Raw genomic sequence first — 20,533 nt, forward strand, 5'->3', positions numbered from 1 at the left:
AGGGACGCAAAAGGGACGTTTTCAAAAGGGACAGTTACGAGAATACCGCCCCTGCACTACCTTTTTCCTAACTGGTGATATTGTGTTGCGGCTGTACGCAACACTGACAACAAAACTGCCGTTAACATTAGAGAGTTTTAGCAGTCCGTCTGTTCTGTTGGTTACTTTGTTACCGGGTTGACCGGGACCGGCCTGCGCCTGCGCGCGCGGAAGGGCGAGGAGGCGCGGACAAGGCGAAGGCAGGCCCGCGGAACTAATCCCCCTACCGCTACGAATGCCCAAGGCCCAGACGAGTCCCGGTCAGCACGGTAACTACGTGCACGACGGAACAGACGGACTGCTAAAACTCTTATCAAATTTAAGGGCTCCGCAACTGTGGCGTTTTTTTTTTTTGCCGTTTTAATGCTAAAATTATGATTTTTGTAATCCCAGGCTGCGTTGTACGAACGACTGTAGTCACGGCAACAGTTGAGCAACTTCGAGCTAACGGTCGCATAGCCCAACCAGCCTACCTGTTTCAGTCACCGGGGCGCAGGTTCACCCTACGGTCATTTGAGTAGCGTTACTGTTTAGCCACCTAGATTTTGGCATTAAATTTACTTTGCATACATCAAGTGTTATAGTCGCGTTCTATGGCAACAGTATAGTCCTGCAGCTATTGGGCGCTGCCTGAACAGGTCGCGGCGCCGCAGCACAGCCCGCAAATTTCGTGTCAACCGTTCCATCCCCGAGGCTCGTGATCGCGCTTCGAAGCACAGCAACACCTCAGCATTTTATAACACCACAACGAGCCAAAAAAGTCACTTCACGAACCCGATTATAGACGCGCCCACCGCGTTTCGCAACTCAAGGACAAACCACGCCGAAGTCGTAGGCCCCACATTTCAATTAACTTTTTTTCGAGCCGCGCAACTTCCCGTAATCTGGCACCAATCTCAAACCATATCCCCGCGTTAACGTCACTGTTCAGAGCCACAACAGATAGAATGAATAGACTGGAACCCAGGTGATAGCGTAACATAAACCAGGGAAAATATCGGCGATGCGCAATGAGCGCGTTGGTAGCAGCCAGATCAGGCGGCGGCCATGTTTGTTGCCACAGCGATGCCTAATCGAGAAGGCCGTTTCAGCGAACCCGGACGGAAAGCGAATCGAGTTTTAGAAGCTATCGCTTGCTTCGTTTCAGTCTTTCTATTTGTGCCATTTCTGTGTTTGCGATTGACCGACGATAAAAGCGGTGACCGGATTGCTGGAGGCTTTCGTCCCCGCCGAAACTGACATGAGCATCAAAATGCGTGCCGTTGAGGCTCTTCTGGAGCAGTTTGGCGCAATTTTCGCCATTTTCGTGCTTTTGGAGCAGCTTGGCGCAGGAAAATGGAATTGTATCAGAAAGGCGCAATATGCGCAGCTGTCTCACCCCTGAGAGCCCTTGTAGCAGGATGTAGCAGGATTTACCTCTCGGCGCAGTTAGGCGCAATTGGCGCAGCTATCACATCACTGCTTTTCGAACATTTGGAGATAGCAAGCCAAGACGCGGGGGGTTTCCACTACCTATACATTGTGTTGACAAGCAACCGCTTCAGCAGAGTAAATGCAAGGTGGGGTGAAAAAAAAATCCCACTTGCCTTCTTATCACATTTTTCTGCGGCATCCGCTCATAGATGCCAAGAAACGTAGCCATGCTTCCTCAAAACACAAACACAAAGGAAGTTGAAGCCGCGCACAAAATTTTTAAGACTTTGCAGCAGCAACTGATGTGAAAAAACAGACTGCGTCTCTGTTTTTAAGGGCCGTGCGTTTGAGTGATGATAAACAAAGAATTACTTCAGAAGTCCGTTGTGATGTGATTGGATTGGCCTGTTTTGTTTATAGTGCGGTACCGATTTTAGTGCAGATTTCCGCGGCTCCAGTGACATATGTTATAATTGGTCTACACTGTATAAAGAAAACATGCGTGACCTCAACCACACCGCAAGCTATCTTTCAATAATTCTTTGCTTATCATCACACAAATGAGTGCCACTTCAAAACAGAGGTACGGTCTTTATTTCATCTTTTTTTTTTGCCTCATCAGATGCTGCTGCATGGTCTTACAAACCGCAAGTGCGACTTTAACTTATACTTTGTGTTTATGTTTTGGGAAGCGTTTCTTAGCAACGGGAATTACCAATGCCGCAAAGACAGAAGCAGTCTGGCTTATGCCGATGAGACAGTGTGATAAGAACGCAAGCCAGACTTTTTTTTTTTTTTCCCATCTGCACCTTGTGTTTGTGATGTGGACAGCGGTTGCGTATCAGCACAACATACAAGTACAGTAAAACCTCATTACAAGAGAGACTGTTACAAGAGGCACTTGGTTATAAAAGACAATTGAATGAAGACGGTTTGGTCGGTTTTCCTATGTTCCCCATGCTAGCAGCATTGCTTACCTTGGTTACAAGACCTTGGTTATGAGACCTTGGTTACAAAAGACACGTTTCTTCGGTCCTTTGAGTGTCTCTTGTAACGAGGTTTTACTGTAGCGAAAACCTCCAGCGTCGCGGCTCAGCTCGCTATCTCCAGATGTTCGAAAAGGAAAAGGGTGGTTCTTTATCCGCACAAGGTTCTAATTACAACAACTTACTGTGCGGGGAGGGGTCTCTCGCTATTTTTAGAGGAGTGCCGAGAGCAGGGTTGCGGTTATCAGGTGAGTGCAAACGGAACACGCAAACTAGAGTGTGCCTATTTTCTTACTTTCAATGTCTAGGTTAGAGGAGAGAAGGGAGTGCAGGCTGTGTCAGATGGCACGTCAGATGGCACAATTTTTTCTTTCTTTGCGACTGTAAAATGATGCCCCCAGCTGCACCGGTCAATCAGTGTACACGTCAAAAAACCGCACTATAAACGGTATTGTGCTTCGGGCAACCGAATTATAAGCGGTATGTTTATGCATTGATTTCTATGGGAGGCATACTCGTGGCCAGAAAAACCTGTGTTACATCCGGTCCCCCACTATACGCCTGCAGCGCTGCCTGTAGGGGCACCAGTGAAATCCCTCTAGTGCATGGTTTCTCAAAGTGGGTTCCGCGGAACCTAGGGGTTCCGCAGGCCCCTCCTCAGGGTTCCGCGAGCCACTGATAAATTTTCCCTGGTTCCGCAGTCGCAAAGTCTTATATGGTAAACTTGAGGTGCGATCGATCTAAGGAACCTCCATTACTCACGCCCGAGTGTCAGTAAGCACATCTCGGCGCGTAACAGAAACACGCGAGCTGCGCAATAAATCTCGTCAGCAGCTTGTAGCCATCCAGACTCCGAAGACGTGCCACGTGGTTAAACTATTGCACTTGAATCTCGGCCTTATATTACCCCCATGCGCATTTCTCCTGTTTGGAGATAGGTGCCGCTAGCGTACGCATTCGCGTAAAGTCGACGGGAAAAAAACGATACCCTTGCTTGCTTTTGAATTTATTGCACGTTAATGTAGCATGAACGGAATGAAAACTGGCGAGAGGGGGGGGGGGGGGGGGGGGGGGTTCCTTGGCACTTAACGGAACTTAGCAGGGTTCCCTGGGACCAACATGCTTGAGAACCCCTGCTCTAGTGGCCCGTTTTGAAAGCAGCAGCGGGGGGCTTTGGCCCGCTCCCCACTGTCACTGCTGCTTTTGGGGCACGCTCAAGACCGAGATTTACTATTTGTATGCGTTGGAAATAGTCGAATCCCGCTACAACGAAATCGATGAGACGTGTGAAAAATTTCGTTGAAGTGGAAATTCGTTGAGGCGAAATCTGCCCTACCCCCACCACAAAAAAGGGCAGGAAAAAAATCCCTGTATATTACCCGCATTATGCAATGTTTAGAAAATGGAGTGATGCGCATTTATGTCGTGTTTATCAGCTAACAAACATACCAATGGTTATCTGTTTTGTATCTGCCCATAATGAGCAGGTGGGAATGCAGTTGCAAAACATACTGCTGTACAACACAACGTGTCTACTAAGTGGATTGATTTGATTGTAGGGTTTAACGTGCCGACGCAACGCAGACGATGAGGTGCGCTGTTTTTTTCTCATTTGTCACGATGAGTTCTCTCACCATTTAGCCTTCTCAACATTCCGCGCTTCCTTCTATGCCCCACGCTCTAGCTGTTGTATCCTCGCCTTCTCATATTCAGGGGTGAGACAGCTGAATGAGATTTGGGAGCAGTTTTCGGAGCAGCGAAATCTCGATTTTGGAGCAGCACAACTTTAATTTGGAGCAGAAGAAGGACATTTATGATGTCACCTTAGGAGCTTAAAAAATCAGATATTTGGCTACTCAACGGAGAAAAATGCATTTTAACAGGTTTTGAACGTACGTAACACTGAAACGGCCCTTCAATAAAGTTTTTCCTACCAGAGTATCACAAGGTACGAACTGCACTACCTTTTTACAAACCAGTTTTATTAATTCTTAGACTCTATGCATAGATAGCGTAGAGTTCTGTTGAAAATATCGAATTGAAAAACTAAGCAATCGTTAAGGCAGTTTTATTATCATCTGAATGCCGAAATTATTATTTTTGTAGTAGAGCCACGGCAAAAGTTGCGCGAAGTGAGGTGACAGTCGTAGCCCCCACCAGCCCTCCCATTTCAATCCCCACGGCGCACGTTCGCTACGATCGTAATTTGAGTAACGTTGGTATGTTTAGCCACCTCCTTTTTGCCTTAAATTTCACTTCAGATAATGAACCATTATTACTAGCGTGCAATAATAGCCCGTCCCACTATCGAGCACCGCTTGAACATTTTGCTGCGATGTAGCCTGCCCCGCCACTTATGCAGTGTCGATCATCCCATTCCCGCCGCTCGCAAGCTCGCTGTCAAAGGCAGGAATAACTCGGCATTTTATAACACCGCAATGAGTCCGAAATTTGATTGATTGATTGTGGGGGTTTAATGCGCCGACGCAACGCAGGCGATGAGGCGCACCGTAGTGGACGGCTCCGGATTAATTTTGACCACCTGGGGATCTTTAACGTGCGCCAAAATCTCGTACACACGGGCGTTTTTGCTTTTCGCCTCCATCAGAAAAGCGGCCGCCGCGGCCGGGAATCGAACCCGCGACCTCGTGCTCAGCAGCGCAACGCCTTAGCCACTTAGCCACCGCGGCGGGTGTGTCCGAAATTTCAATTCAAGTGCGCACTGCGCCCCACACTCAAGGCCGAAACATGGCGAATTCGTGGGCACCACGCAACTTCCCGCAACAGATCAAACGACTAAATGTAAACCCAGCCACTCCCACAACCAAAGCCATGTAGAAATCGGCGAAGAGCACTCTGCTTGAACCACAAGCAGCTGCTTCACCCGGTGGCCATGTTTTCCGATCTTCACCGCCACAAGATGGCGGCGCCCAGTAATGTTGTTCCAGAGATATGGCGCTCCAAAAATTGGCGTTTTTTCATCAGCTTGCACAAGTAGTTTGACGCCTTAGTAGACATAGGTATTTTTTCTACAGGACTTTGCAATGTTTTTCGATGGGAAAACTTCAAAAAACGCACAGATTATAACATGTGCAACCCGACATTATGACTTTCGAAAGAACTATCTCGGGGACAATTTTATGCAGGTTTTTTTATTGGATGATCAATCTATTAAACCTTCACGAACACCATCACCATGGGGGTGCTGGAAAATTATGCCGTCAGTGAGCAGTTTCCCCCAGTGAAACTGACGGGAGCGTTAAAATCCTTGGCTCAGACTGTTTTGGAGCAGCTTGGCGCAATTTTAGCCATTTTCAAGCTTTCGGAGCAGCCTGGCGCAGGAAAATAAATTTGTATCAAATGTGTGCAATATGCGCAGCTGTCTCACCCCTGCATATTGCCTGCGTCACACACGCAGGCAACATGACAAGCTCCAAGTGCCTGTGACGTTATCTGGCTGCCCTAAGAAGCAGCATCTCCCCCCCTGTCTTGCTCTTACTCCATGGCACATGCTAATGCATTGCTGCTACGCTGCCTGCTCATTTTCCATTTACTTAGCCAGCTTCGTTAAAATCGCGCTTTCAACAAGTGCAACTTGTAGAGACTGTAAATTTTATCGCACAGTTCGTGAATGCGTTGATGACATCTTTCCTCCAAGCCTTCGGCTCTGTCCCCCATTGGGAATTCTGTGACCAGATATTGACAAGTTAGGGCAGCTTCTGGTAAAGCAATCGCCACCGCTTTTGTTGTGCTTTTGACAGCACTCCGTTAATGTTAAAACAAAAAGAGGTTGTGGCTTTCCTGCATGCAGTATGCTTAATGCTTGTTTTTTCTTTTCTTTTTCGCTTACTCTCTAGATCACAGGCGACAAATTGGAGCAATAGTTTTACCCTTTTACTACGCCTCTGTTGAACTGATGAGTGGACAGTGCAAGCCATCTCTCCATCATATTTCCGTGATGTTTGCCGATGGCCTCATAGTGTTCCTTGATTGTGGTACAGTTGAACCTCGTTATAAGAGACATGGATGTAAGAGACAAATGGATATAAGAAACACTATTCATCCACATGGTTGGCTGCCCTTTCTTTCCCATTAAATTGACCTCTTTTATGACAGACATTGGATGTAGAAGACAGTTGGTTGTAAGGGACAAGTCATCCTTGAACTTTAATCAATAATCTCGCTTGTAACAGACATTTTGACTTCAGATGCAGTGCCACCAGTCACTAATTACAGTTGCTTCCGTTGTGGAAACACAGGTGGACGACGGACGCCTGCAGTCGTTATTTATTGTAATTCAGCAAACACACAGTGGTTCAGTCAGCTGTGAAATGACGATGAGAAGCCCTGCCAATGGAAATGCAACTTACAGAAGTGGTTGAAGCTTACTGCCATCCATTGGAGCGCGACTGCACATGCGGGCTCTCCCACTCGCGTAGCTCCCAATCAAGAGGCATCGCAGATGTTGAGTCGTGCAAGTTTATTGAATAGCCTGAGAACACAGCGGAAGAAGCTGTGCGCTCTGGCTATTCATCAGGCTTGTGAACTCAACATCTACGATTCATCTTCCACAAACAGTGAAAGGAAAAAAAGTTTGTAGAATCGGTTGTAAAAAACAGTGTAACAGGGGTGAGACAGCCCAAACAGATTTGGGAGCAGTTTTTGGAGCAGCAAAATTTCGATTTTGGAGCAGAAGAATCTTGATTTGGAGCAGTTAGGGACATTTAATACATCGTCTTGTGAGCTTAAAAAATCATTATTTCAGAAATTTGCAGGGTCATGTGCACATTTCAATCAGTTTTGAATACACAAAATACTCAAACAGCCTTACCTGAAAGAGTTTTTAAGAGTATCGCAAAGTACTAACTGCACTACCTTTTTCCTAACTGGTGATATTGTGTTGCGCCTGCACGCAACACTGACAAAACTGCCATTCACATTAGAGAGTTTTAGCAGTCTGTCTGTTCCGTTGGTTACTTTGTTACCGGGTTGGCGGACCGGTATGCGCCTGTGCGCGCGGAAGGGCGAGGAGGCGCGGACAAGGCGAAGGCAGGTCCACGGGACTAATCCCCCGACGGCTACGAATGCCCAAGTGCCCAGACGAGTCCCGGTGAGCACGGTAACTACGTACACGACGGAACAGACGGACTGCTAAAACTCTTATCAAATTTAAGGGCTGCGCAATTGTGGCGTTTTTTTGCTGTTTTAATGCTAAAGTTATTATTTTGTAATCCCAGGCTGCGTTGTACAAACGACTGTAGTAACGGCAACAGTTGAACAGCTTCGAGCTAACGGTCGCATAGCCCAACCAGCCTACCCGTTTCAGTCCCCGGGGCACAGGTTAACCCTATAATCATTTGAGTAGCGTTATTGTTTAGCCACCTAGATTTTGGCATAAAATTTCACTTTGCATACATAAAGTGTTATAGTCGCGTGCTATGGCAATCGTGTAGTCCTGCAGCTATTGGGCGCTGCCTGAACAGGTCGCAGCGCCGCAGCAAAGCCCGCAACTTTCGTGTAGACCGTTCCATCCCCGAGGCTCGCAATCGTGCTTCGAAGCAAAGCAACACCTCAGCATTTTACAACAGCACAACCAGCCAAAAAATTCACTTCACGAACCCGAGTATAGACGGACGCACCGCGTTTCACACTCAAGGACAAACCACGCCGACGTCGTAGGCCCCACATTTCAATGAACTTTTTTTCGAGCCGCCCAACTTCCCGTAATCTGGCACCAATCTCAAACCATATCCCCGCGTTAACGTCACTGTTCAGAGCCACAACAGATAGAATGAATAGACTGGAACCCAGCTGATAGCGTAAAATAAACCAGGGAAAATATCGGCGATACGCACTGAGCGCGTTGGTAGCAGCCAGATCAGGCGGCGGCCATGTTTGTTGCCGCAGCGATGCCTAATCGAGAAGGCCGTTTCCGCGAACCCGGACGGAAAGCGAATCGAGTTTTAGAAGCTATCGCTTGCTTCGTTTCAGTCTTTCTATTTGTGCCATTTCTGTGTTTGCGATTGACCGACGATAAAAGCGGTGACCGGATTGCTGGAGGCTGTCGTCCCCGCCGAAACTGACATGAGCATCAAAATGCGTGCCGTTGAGGCTCTTCTGGAGCAGTTTGGCGCAATTTTCGCCATTTTCGTGCTTTTGGAGCAGCTTGGCGCAGGAAAATGGAATTGTATCAGAAAGGCGCAATATGCGCAGCTGTCTCACCCCTGGTGTAAATACAGTCATGAAGCAAACAAAGATTCAGAACTGTTTCATAAATTCTGGGGACCAAACATAAATTAGACTGAATCTTTTGCAACATGTTGTAGTGTTCATTTGACCTTATTTTAGTCACACAATGCCCACGTTGAACTAGGGTCTGATTAGTAAGTGAAAACATGGTTCCCTGCTTGTAAGATACATCACGTATAAGAGACAGAAACTGCTCCCCGGTACGTGTCTCTTAAAAAGGGGTTCAACTGTATCGTAGCAAGCTACCTTTACATGGCGTAGCACAGGCTTGTGCACTGTGACTGTATTGATAGCCTTGCTTCCGCAATGTGTTGTTTATGCTTCATGCTCGCCATGTGCTTCCGATGAAGTGCCTTATCTTGGTCTGTGATTGTGCCTGTGCCGTGTTTTCGCGTCATATTGTTCATACCTGCAAAGTACTTCAGAAGCACAGTTAAAACCAGGTCTAACAAAGTCACTGGAAGCTGCAAATTATTTTGTTAAATCGAGAACTTCGAAAAATCGAGAACAGCGCTGAATCTATTACATTAGTTCTGAGTTCGTTAAGTATTGAGCCGTATACCGTATTTACTCGCATAATTTGCGCCCCTTAAGTTTTTTTCCAAGTTTAGAGAAAAAAATATTTTACTCGCATATTTTGCGCTCCCTGTCTTGCCCAAGAGAACCGCGTGCGCACAAACAAGCACGCGTTGGACGGCGGCATGGTGCATGGGAGAGCAGTGATACACGATGCTGCGCGCCAATAGTCCCTTCATTCTTTTCTCACTTCTTCCCTTCTCCGTGTCTGGGTGCGCCTCCACTCTGCCCCTCCGTGACGGAGCACAGGCGAGGAGGAACATCCAGGCGCCCTACCCGGCTACATTCCCCTGCTCTGCCCTTCCCAACACATGCACACCCTTCCTCTCATCCTTTCCGCTGGGAGTCGAAACTGCTCGAGTGTGTGCCTTCCCCCTCCTTTCCTTTCTTTTGCGCCGTGAGAACTTGCACACAACACACACAAAGGCAGACGCGGAGTCAGAAGCACTAATTTCTGCATCGGAGGTGTGAGAGGACGTATCAGCCCCGCCGCGGTGTCGCCTTGCCGCCTCTTTCCTGCGTTCGTGCTGCGAGAGAATCCTCTGTCTCTTTCCTGCGTACGCGCTGCGACAGAATCCTCCCTTTGTGTTCACGTTTTGCCGTCGCCGTCAGTCAGACACCTTTTGCTACAGTAGCGATGGGCTACAATAACTATACGGCGAAATTCAAACCAGGGTGTCTAGCAAATTGCCTAATTCGATTTCCCTGACTTTTCCATGTTTTCCATGACCACTTTAAACGAAATTCCCTGACCTATACAACCGGCGCCATTCTGTGGAAATGGTCCGTGAAGCACATAAAAAGCATATACAAAACACATTCTATCACAGGGAAAAACGCATTTGTTGCAAGTGCCCTAATTATCAAAATTCACTTTGATTAACTTCAGTTTGTTCAGTTTGAGGTTGCCTTCAGTTACTGCTTCAGAGAGTTCATTTCATCTTGCGGGACAGAAGATTGTAGTTGTGCTTCAGCGAGCACCTTTCGCTTTTTTTCTTGATTGTCCTGGCTCAACATGCAACGTGAACCGCATGTCGCGTTTTTGCACGCGATTCGGGCGTGTAGGCGTTGCGCGTGCAATTTTTTGACGCCCGCGTCGACAATTCGCGCACGCGACAGCTTCTGCCTCGCTCAGAAAATGACGCACGTCGCGCGCGGCAGTGGGGGGAGCCTGACGACTTGCGCCAATAGAAAGCCGCGTGCCTCATGGTGCCAGTTTCGAACCTCTCGAGACATCTGCCTGGCTCCGCCAGAGATGTTTAGGCTTACCACCCCGGCAGGTATTGCATGGGCGCTTTCACTAGCGGCGCGGATGATGTTTTATAGTACTGTTTTTGCCCACATTATAAGCTCCTTTACCTTACAAGCAACTTCGTGCGTGCCTTCTGTGGCATTTTAGATAGCGCTTAGAAGCGGTCGCTCAAGCTCCCGTCACCACTTTGCGACTTCGCGGTCCAAGCCACTGCCAGCAGCACATTGTGCAGCGTGCGGGTGGTTCCGCGGCAGCGCCAGCGCGCCCATAGCGTGCCTGTGACATATGCTGCGCGTTTTCGCGAGCAAAATTCGCAAAAAAAAGTGCGCAAATTACACGAGTAAATACGGTAGGTACCTGTGGGGGAATCTAATTTGTTCGTTAGGTCGGGAAATTTGTAAGATCAAATTTCGTTAGGTCACGTTTTGACTGTATTACCACAAAGCTGTTTGGGGACTGGACTGCAGTGAATGACAGTTAAAAAGTGTGTTCTTGAGGTCATAAAAAGAATGTCATGGCTCCTGAACATGCCAAGTAGCTTCCATTTTTGCATATAAACCTGTGGAAAATCGAGGCCTGTAAAAAAAAGTTGACATTTGATATTCAACTTGATATGTGGCTTTTTTCCTAATTCGATTCCATATTCGATTCAAAAGCTGCTATTCGGTATTCCCACACCCATAATAATCCGGATTCCACTTTTCTAGATTTTTCTTTTGTGAGTTGAAATATTTGCAGACTCACTACGCAATTTGTGTTAGTATACTCGAGAAACTGTACGCCTGTAATTATTTTCACGAGTCATTGGTAATTGGTAATTATTTGCACCAGTGACTCCCCCTGCTTCCCCCCCCCCCCCCACCTACCCACCTCGGGGCTGCTTGAGTCCACAGGAGAGCCTGACGTTGCGCAGCACAGACACAACCAGCAGCGTCCTCTGCATGTGGCGCTCCAGCTCCTCGTCCCTCCAGGCGGCCCACTGGAAGAGGGGAAAAACGGCTGAGACGGGCCGGGCCCCCTCAGACGGGCCCCCACTGCCAAGGGCGAACCCAACGCCTAACCCACAGGGCCATGCTCTGAGAGACCCCCACTGTACCCGTGACGGGCGCACTCCTCTCAAAACTGCCAGCATCGATTGCTGCTTTCGAGTAGTGCCGCAGCAACCATAAAACCACTTATGGGGCACAACAATGCCTGCAGGAACAACAAATGCCAAGCTATCCTCTCCTGGTGGCCTGGACAGTAAAATGCCTAGTGGTACAAGCAACATGCCAGGCAGCCCCCTGTGGCCCTTCTTCACCAGGGCTGTGCACTGTACTAAGCTGGTGATCCCCAATCAGATATGAATGATACGGGTTGACTGCAAATCAAATGTCTTCCAAGAAGACTGTTTCGACTTCGACCTGTTCAAGGTCCACAAAGACAACTTTGCTCCAACAAGGATTTTGTCCCATGAAATTACAGTAAAACTTCAATATAGCCAACTTTAAGGCGGCCATGAAGACAAAATACAAGTTCCTTAAAAAGACTCCTTTGTCCTGAAAACAATCACACCAATGTTATCACAAACTTCAAACAAATAATCGGTATAAAAAAGAAAACACATAAAGCAGTGGCGACACCCGAGCCCCTTTCTGACAATTTCTCTATGATGACTGGCGCCTGCAGACCTAAGCCACCGCAACGAAACACGACTGGGCGATTGTAGTGGGCCTTCTAGTACCGCTTGATTGTATCACTCGGGTGCTTATGTGCACTGATAACTGTATTTTTAGTGCTGGTTCATATCAAGTCACTCCTGTTCTCACCCTTTAGCCCAGTGGGGCTGCATGGTGCCGGGGGATTTTTTTCTCTAAGCAACAGACTGGCAGCACCATTTCAGAAAGGCCGTGTATTAAACTCTCTGGATAGTACTGACGCGTAAGAACTTAAAGGGGTCCTGAAATACCTCCCGTCGATGCATGGATATACACGTAACCAAATAAAGCAACGTATTAGCGATCTCCTTCCGCAAGAATTTTGTTAAAGCAATGAGTATTAGCTGAGAAATCGTAAATAAAAAAACCGCGCATTATCGTCGCGCCGCGTTTCCTCCTCCTTTCAACTTACTCTCCGCTGTTGACGGCGCGCCAGCCTTCCCTCCCGTGATGCTGCGCTCCTCGGCGGTGACGTACTTCCGCTATTGCGCTGCTCATACTGCCGTCTGCTACGGGCAAGCTTTGTTGACACCATGAATCCCACACTCCGCTCAAGGCTGGAAAAGCGAACGAAAAACCTGGCCGCATGTGTGTGGCGGCCTGGCCTTGCCCTTTCGCGGTGTACGTTGCTGCAGTATCGGCGGCACGTGACTTTTTATCGGCGGCGAACTCGCAGCCGCACGGGGGGGATCGTGCGCTCGTTCTCTTTGATGCACCGCGCACTGTTTATCCAAAAAGTGCCGTATCAGATGTGGCCCCGCTGGTGCCGGCTCTTATTTTGCAGCGGTGGTAATTCCTGCCGGCGGCATGTGAAAAAGACATTTTAAACCGATACAGAACCCGTGCACAAAACGCTTCAATCATGTGACCAGTTCAGCTTGGGGCGACGCGTGGTGGAGAGCGGCAACGTTGGCAAAACATGCTCCGCCGCGGCTCTGAGCTTTCTAGCGCTGGAGCGAGCGCCATTTCTTTGACAATCTCTAACATCGGTTGCCTTGGCAACAAGGCACAACCACTCTAGAGGTCAGTTACGGTTCCATGATCCCGGTTCAGCTCGGGGCCCCACCTCGCGACATGTGGGCACTGCAGGCGTACAACTCACTCCCATTGGGAAGTGCGAGATGCGTTTGGCATTACAGGAGGCGATGGTGTGTGTGTTGTGGACGCCTTTGTTTCGCGATGAAATGCGACGTTGTGCTTCTGCGGGTGGATAGTGCTTCCCATGGTCTGGATTATCTTTCTCGGGCGACGTATGACTCAACCTCGCTTGGTGTATGTGCAGTGTGCGTGGCTAAAAGCCATCTCGGCTTGTGCGCCAGAGTTAAGTGACTTGCTGTTCGTCCCCGCAAACCGAGCGCGAGGTGAGTGCCGAATTTACGACGGGCAAGAGGAGGCAACCCATCGTCGGTCAATCGCGGTTCAGACTTGCAACGCATGTTGTGACGTTGTGTTCGTTCGAAACGCATCTCTGGATTGTTTTGAAGTTCAATAAAATGTGTGCGTCAAACCCAGGCATTCGGCTCAGGGCGTTCTCTGCGATTGCACGAAAGAAGTGCCACTGGGCTTCAACGCTTTCTTTAAGGAACGTATTCAGGTAAGAGAATATCCATGCCGTGTTATGACCGTGTTGCATTCAATACAAACGGTTAAGCGTTTGTTTAAACTTGTTTCGTTTGTCGTAAAATGTCCAAGCACTCCGGCCCTACGCTGGCAGATCAGCCGGCGAGCCGACGCTGAGCAGACGACTCATCTCTGTGACGGAAGTGCGTTGGAAAGTCGCCCAATAGCAGGATGTCTAGCTCATGACAAACATCTGGGAATCGATGACGTAGACATGTGAAGATGGCGGCGTCCAAAAACACGAAGGGAAGGGTGAGAAAAAAGCGACAAACTTTGCAACAAAAGTGTGAGCTTTCCGCTGCACGTAAAAGAGTAATACTTGGCACAGATGACGTTGACGACCCAATCTAACGATTGCGCTAGTTCATTTAGTGTGCTCAAAATGCCTTTCAGGGCCCCTTTAATGGAATTCTTTGGCCACTTCTACTGCCTTATGCATAGTGTGCATACTTTTCCTTTACCATTGTTTATGTGCTCCCACTGCAACCTGGCCTCATAACTGAATAAGCATGGCATGTGGATTCTATGTACCCCATTAGAAGAAAAGCTTTAAGAATGCTGAAGTTTTTTTTGTAAAGGCATGTTTGCGTAGGCCCAATGGCAGATTTATTGCAAATATCCAAAGCACAGGGAACTAGTATGCTCAAACAGTGTGAGGCCACCCTGATCCTTGAAAAAAGCTGTGCATCAGTTCGCACGTTGTACTGTCCCACGTTGTACTGTCCCTCCCGACATTGGCTGGAGGCACACCTCAATAAGGAAAAAAATGTAGGGGTCTTGCGCAGCAATGAAACACACTGGGTATAAGCACACCACTCCACATTTATTTCCACCCCCTGGGGATCCTTAGCATGCACTAAAGCCTCGACACGCGGGCATCATCGCTTTTGCCTCCATCAGAAAAACGGCCACCGCTACCCCCAATCGAACCCGTGCCCTTGGGCTTAGAAGCGCAACGCCTCAGCCACCTAGCTACCGTGGCAGATTTCCAGCACACCTATGGCTTTTCACTCACAACGCATTTCACTGCGAAATACATTAAAAAGAGGCCGCTTCATGAAAGTGCAAGACACCCGAGTTCATTTCATGAGTCCTTGTCATGGCTGCTAACCCCGAGTGTTACATCGAGATGGGCCGTAGTCAAGTTACTGTGCACCACTCTGGCATGCTTGACAGCTTCACCGTCCAATTGCTGGAAGTTCATATAACAAGAAGACTTTGGACATTTCTGCTGTGATTATAAGGGGTGTGCTCGACGCCATAGCACATGGAGTAAAAATGAAAGGACGAGCACACAAACCAAACCAAAGGCTACGTACGGATCCATGCAGCTGCTGGTTGCACACCAGTGGCCATGACAGCTGGCTCCTGTGGCAAACTCCAATGGAGAGAGTGCAGTTCTAGAGGCACGTGTTTTGAATCTGTTGTTTGTGCCTTTGTTTGTTTGGCAACGCTCAAAGAGGAGGATTAAAAAAAAAGAAAGGCACAGTATTGAGCTTTACAGAAAAATGCACCTGCTGAATGGCTCAGTGGCTAAAAAGTTGTGCTGTTGATTTAAAGGATAAGGGTGCAATTCTGGCCATGGTGGCTGCTTGTCAGATGAAAGTGAAAAGCAAAAACACCCGGGTGTTGAGATTTGGGAGCATGTTAAAGAACCCCAGGTGGACACAAGTAATCTGGAGTCCTCCAGTATGGTGCACCGAACAGCACCAGTGTAGCTTTGGTGCGTGAAACCTCAAAATTTGAATGTTCAAAAATTTTTTTTTCCAGACAATGCCAAACTGGCAGCACTGAGTGGTGGGAAAGACGAGACGTTGGATATCAAATGCTACCGCTTTGTCGCATATTGGCCACCTTTTTCTCCCCCCTGTGCAGACCAAACCGGTTTTTATGGGGCAATAGGAAAATTTTTACCAGTGGGGTAATCCCACATGGTGTACATTAGGGGCTTTGGATGACAAGGGATTCTCTCCTGCCCCCATAATAGGGAGGGGGCGGAAACCAGGGCATACCTGTTCGCAGGTCGGGTAGGGTTGTGTGCAGACACTGGCGGGGGGCTGCCCCTCTCTGCCAAAGCGTGCGTACAGACGCTGGTGCAGCTCCTCACTGAGGAAGGGGGCCGCCGGTGCCATCAGGCGCAGCGTGGTTCCCAGGGCTACCCACATGACACTGCACACGCGCTGCAGCTCTCCAGTCCGGCTCTCCCACACTGCTGCCTTGGTGCTCTCCTGCACAGCGGCATGAGCTCATACAGACCTGTTTTTGGCGATATAAGGCTAAAACTGAAGCAAGCAACAGAGGGTGAACGCCACAGGAACACCTGCAACTGTATTCTATCGACACGTGTAACAAGCCCATAAGCCTAGTCTGCTCGAGCCACGTGAAACTGATTTGCACTGACCACGACCACCCATGTAAAAAAAACTGCCATGCCAAAGCCTCCTTTTTTTTAAAAAAAATTCTAGCAGCACCAGCACTGGCACATAATTCTGATTGATTGATTGATTGATTGATTGTAGGGTTTAACGCGCCAATGCAACGCAGGCGATGAGGCGCGCCGTAGTGGAGGGCTCCGGATTAATTTTGACCACCTGGGGATCTTTAACATGCGCCGAAATCTCGTACACACAGGCGTTTTTGCTTTTCGCCTCCATCAGAAAAGCGGCCGCCGCAGCCGGGAATCGAACTCGCGACCTCGTGCTCAGCAGCGCAACACCTTAGCCACTGAGCCACCGCGGCGGGTGGCACATAATTCTGGACCCACAACCTGTTAAAGGGACACTGAAAGCAACCAGCAAGCGGGTTTCAAATGAAAGTCTAACCTTTCCATTTTTAGCTATTGTAGCATTGATTCAGTGCTAAAAGATGTTTTAATTGCTGAGAAATTGCTAATCGGACACTAATCTAAAGTGACAGCGGTGATTTATAGCGGTATAGAAGTCACTGACTAAAACGCCACAACGCACCGAGCGGTCAAATCAGTCAAGTTTCGGTCAAATCAGTCTTGCTTCCCCTCCTTCCCGTTCTTTGCAGCTCTGGACCATTAAGCAAAATGCTCCTTCATGGGACTTGTGACCAGTATCGATGCTTTGTTTAAGAAAAACCTATTGTCCTTTTGAGGCCCCACGAGTGTCGGTGTCAAACCAAATGCTCATGTGCAGCTCGCATGCTTCCTCGAAAAGCAGTAGCGCCACCCTAAGTATGGACGAGTGGAGCATCCAGCGGCCGCCAGGAAAGATGCCATGAATGCCAGACAATTTAACCCTTTGAGGGTCACGGGCGTACATGTACGGTATCTGCAAACACTTTCAAAATGTTCAATGATGTACATGTTCGGCATTGCTTGTATCTTTAAAAAGCGCGCCTTTTTCGCCAACTTCTCTTGCTTGGCATGTGCTGCCACACTTTGGAAATACGTCAAATTTTTTTCTTGCGCCGATGGCTCTTCTTTTTATTTTTTGATGATTTACTTCAGCGGCACGCCAGCTATCGCTTGCGCATCCACTAACGAGGGGGCGCACTGGGTATCGCCCACCGGGCCCCTGGGCGCCTCTCGCTTCTTGCGCCTGCCACAGACCAAGGTCGCCAGCGAAACTGATGAGGCTCTTTCCTCCTTTTTTTTTGTATTTTATGAGCGGTGCGCCGTTTATCACTCTCGCATCCGGCTGCGCGCGCGGGCGCGGCTGGTTTCGGTATCATCCTCTGGACGCTTCCCGCTTTTTGCACCCGTGAAACTGATGTATATCGGATTTCGATTCACTCAACAGGTGCCGGCTTGTTACTCTCTTGTTTTCATTTAGAATTTTTCTTGTGTTACTCATGAATAAACCACATATATGTAACACAGGGTTCGTACAGGCTTCAAAAGCAAAAATTCAAGGGTTTTCAAGGACTTTCAAGGACCAGAAAACACATTTTTAAGGTCCCCATTTAACGTTTTATCTGGGATTAATTACAACTTTTCCAACAAAATTCATAAGTTTTTTATTGCACAATGCCTAAGCACATTAGTGCACATTTAGATAGGTGCTAACGGGTTCATAAATGCTCCCCCAGCTTTATTTTTTATTTTATGGCTGGTATTTAGAGGTTTTTCTTTTTCCTTTGTGTTTGCTGAGGCTGTTTGATTTCAAAACTTAGTTAATGTTGCCTGCATCTCCTGCTTTGGCAGCAAGAGTATCGGCTGAAATTAAATCCGCAAGTGTTGCTGCAAGGCAGGATGAGCAATGTACACGTCCACCATTTGCACGTAAAAGCAAACGTAGATGGAGCGTATGAGGTACAGCAAACATGCAATGAGCAAGCGTCCACAGACTAGATGGAAGATGCAAGATAGAGAACAGAAGCTGGCTTTCACTGGATTGTGTCGTGATATGGATTGGATTGACTGCCTTCTCCCAATGTTGCCTTGTAATAATGAAAATCCCCCAAACTTGTAATTTCACGCAACACACTGAAACTTGATTGTTGTTTCTTTACATTTGTTAACACCTAAAATCTACGACAAACACTTTAAATTCTTGTGAAAAGACAGAACCATTGATTCTCTCCGGAAAAATCAAGGGTTTTCAAGGATCATTTAAAAATTCCAGGACTTTCCAGGCCTTGAAATTGACACTTCCAAATTCAAGGGTTTTCAAGGATTTCAAGGACCTGTGCGAACCCTGGTAACAACACAAATTATTTTTTTCTCACTTTATGGTCACCCTAAAAAAATTACGATAATTTTTTTCTCGGAATAAATTCATCTGAAGAATTTAAATCAGCAATGAAACAAAAATCGACCCTGGGGGGTTGCATTTGCCGAAAAAATTCGACACTCAGAGGGTTAAGCACTTCCTGTGCAAGTTGTGCGCTATAGCCAGTGGCGGCAGCACTTGTCTTCCCGTTTTCGCTGTTTTCTGCCTTATTCAGGGGTGGAACAAGGTATATGGGTGTGGGAGCAGTCCTGAAAGCAGGCAGAACCGCCTTTTGTAGCAGGCTTGGAGCAGCCAGAAAGGCCATCTGGCAGGGCCAATTAAGTTTAATCTGGCACTGCCAGATCTGGCACTGCCAATTAAGTTTAATCTATTCATCTACTATATTAGGTGTTCTACTGTGCACTAGAACCTACTCCGAACCAGGAACGCAGTTCTTTTACTATATCTAGAAGTTTACAACATGCAGAGTTATATAACTTCAGCCCCAGCGAGTGTGCCGCGTTATCACCATTCAAGGGGTAACCCTCTCGCGCACAGTCGAACGGGACCAGATAGCAGACCTCGCTTCGTGTCCGGTAGACGGCACTGTTAAGCAAACTCACCGCGGCATTCTGTAAAACAAGGCATTTGTTTGTATTTTTTTATTGCTATCAAACAGCGGTTTCAGTGTGTGTGAGGCAGAACATGGCTTTGTCCTCGCCCGTCACAGGGTTGCGAGAGTCTACAAACGTACAAGATATATAGTGTGTAATGAGAGCGTGTTCGAAGGCATAATTAATGCTGGACCATCCTCCACATAAGCAAAGCTAACCCCAAAGTTCACAGGCGAAAATGAGTAGCTACCTCACAACAAAGGCAAACCGAATTAACAGGCGAGGGTAAAGTGTCCAGTGTTTGTTCAATACATGCAGCTACGCTCGTCAAAAATGATAGACTAAATTGAAATTCACCTTCAATATTTTCCTGCGAATATTATTCTGTTTCCTATCTGTTTGTGATGTGACGCAAAAACATTTCACTCACTTTTGGCCATTTTACATTGATAAATTGACAATACCATACTTACCCGATTCAAATGCACCCCTGATTCTAACGTGCACCCGATTTTCCTGGCAAAAAAACAAACAACAAAACAAAACAAAAAAACTTGCACCTCTGATTTTAATGTGCACAGAACTTTGTGACCCAGACAAATGAATGTGAGAGAAATGGGCGATTTATTTCCTGAAGTAATCTCATTCATCTCACTCCTCGTCGCTCTCCGCTGACCACATCTCATCCTCAGTGCCGCTTTCGCGACACCATACTTCTGAACGATTGTTCAACTATGGTCGATGGGATTGTGGCCCACGCCTCGCACGCCCATCCCGCAAGCTTCTCCAGAGGCGCACGCTTCAGCCAACCGCTTGTTTTGAACGCGTGGGAGCCGCTTGTAAGCCGTCGAAGCGGTGCACCTTCGTTGCCACTGCTGCCATTGCTGTTATCAAGCGTGTAAGTGGAACGATTTGACCATTTGTGTGAACACCAACAGAAAAGCCTAGGCACCTAGGCTTCCTGCGTCTGAAAAATCATTGCTAAAAGCTTTGGCACCATCTTGAGGTGGCGATGGCAATGGGTGGGACGAAATTTTAGCTGTTTTGGCAGTTTCGGTTTCGTATCCGATTCTAACGCACACGCGATTTTTCGGCCTATTTTTCCCGAAAAAAAGTGCGCGTTATAATCGGGCAAGTACGGTGCCCATTTTGTAGGTAAACTTTTCAAAAGCACGTCTTGGGAAAAAAAAAAAAAAGAGTTGCGCGGAACAATTTGTCAGACATAAAAAATGTTGCGCTTGCACCATGCAATGAAGCCCAACCTATATTTCCAAATGCGCAATTTTGGATGGTTCTCTAGTAGAAATCTGTTGGTTTGACATCACCAATTTGCTCCCACACGACATAAGAACACCTTGTCGATGACTGACTTTGCAACTACAGCCAGCATCGGACTAGCATGCGATAC

General features: G+C 47.7%; 1 protein-coding gene across 1 annotated transcript in view; it reads right to left on the reverse strand.

The window, feature by feature from the left end:
- The window catches only part of LOC144175090 (valine--tRNA ligase, mitochondrial-like), a 234,542-nt gene that overhangs the window by 48,298 nt on the left and 165,711 nt on the right, over positions 1 to 20,533 (reverse strand). The window contains exons 21-22 of the mRNA XM_077704154.1: positions 15,845 to 16,060; positions 11,386 to 11,494 (exon numbers count right to left, since the gene is read on the reverse strand). Coding sequence (XP_077560280.1) covers positions 11,386 to 11,494; positions 15,845 to 16,060 — 325 coding nt within the window. The remainder of the gene's footprint in view (positions 1 to 11,385; positions 11,495 to 15,844; positions 16,061 to 20,533) is intronic.

Source organism: Haemaphysalis longicornis, unplaced genomic scaffold (assembly GCF_048455015.1).
Source record: "Haemaphysalis longicornis isolate Haplotype H1 unplaced genomic scaffold, Haemaphysalis longicornis Haplotype H1 scaffold_1, whole genome shotgun sequence".
Lineage (NCBI taxonomy): Eukaryota > Metazoa > Arthropoda > Arachnida > Ixodida > Ixodidae > Haemaphysalis > Haemaphysalis longicornis.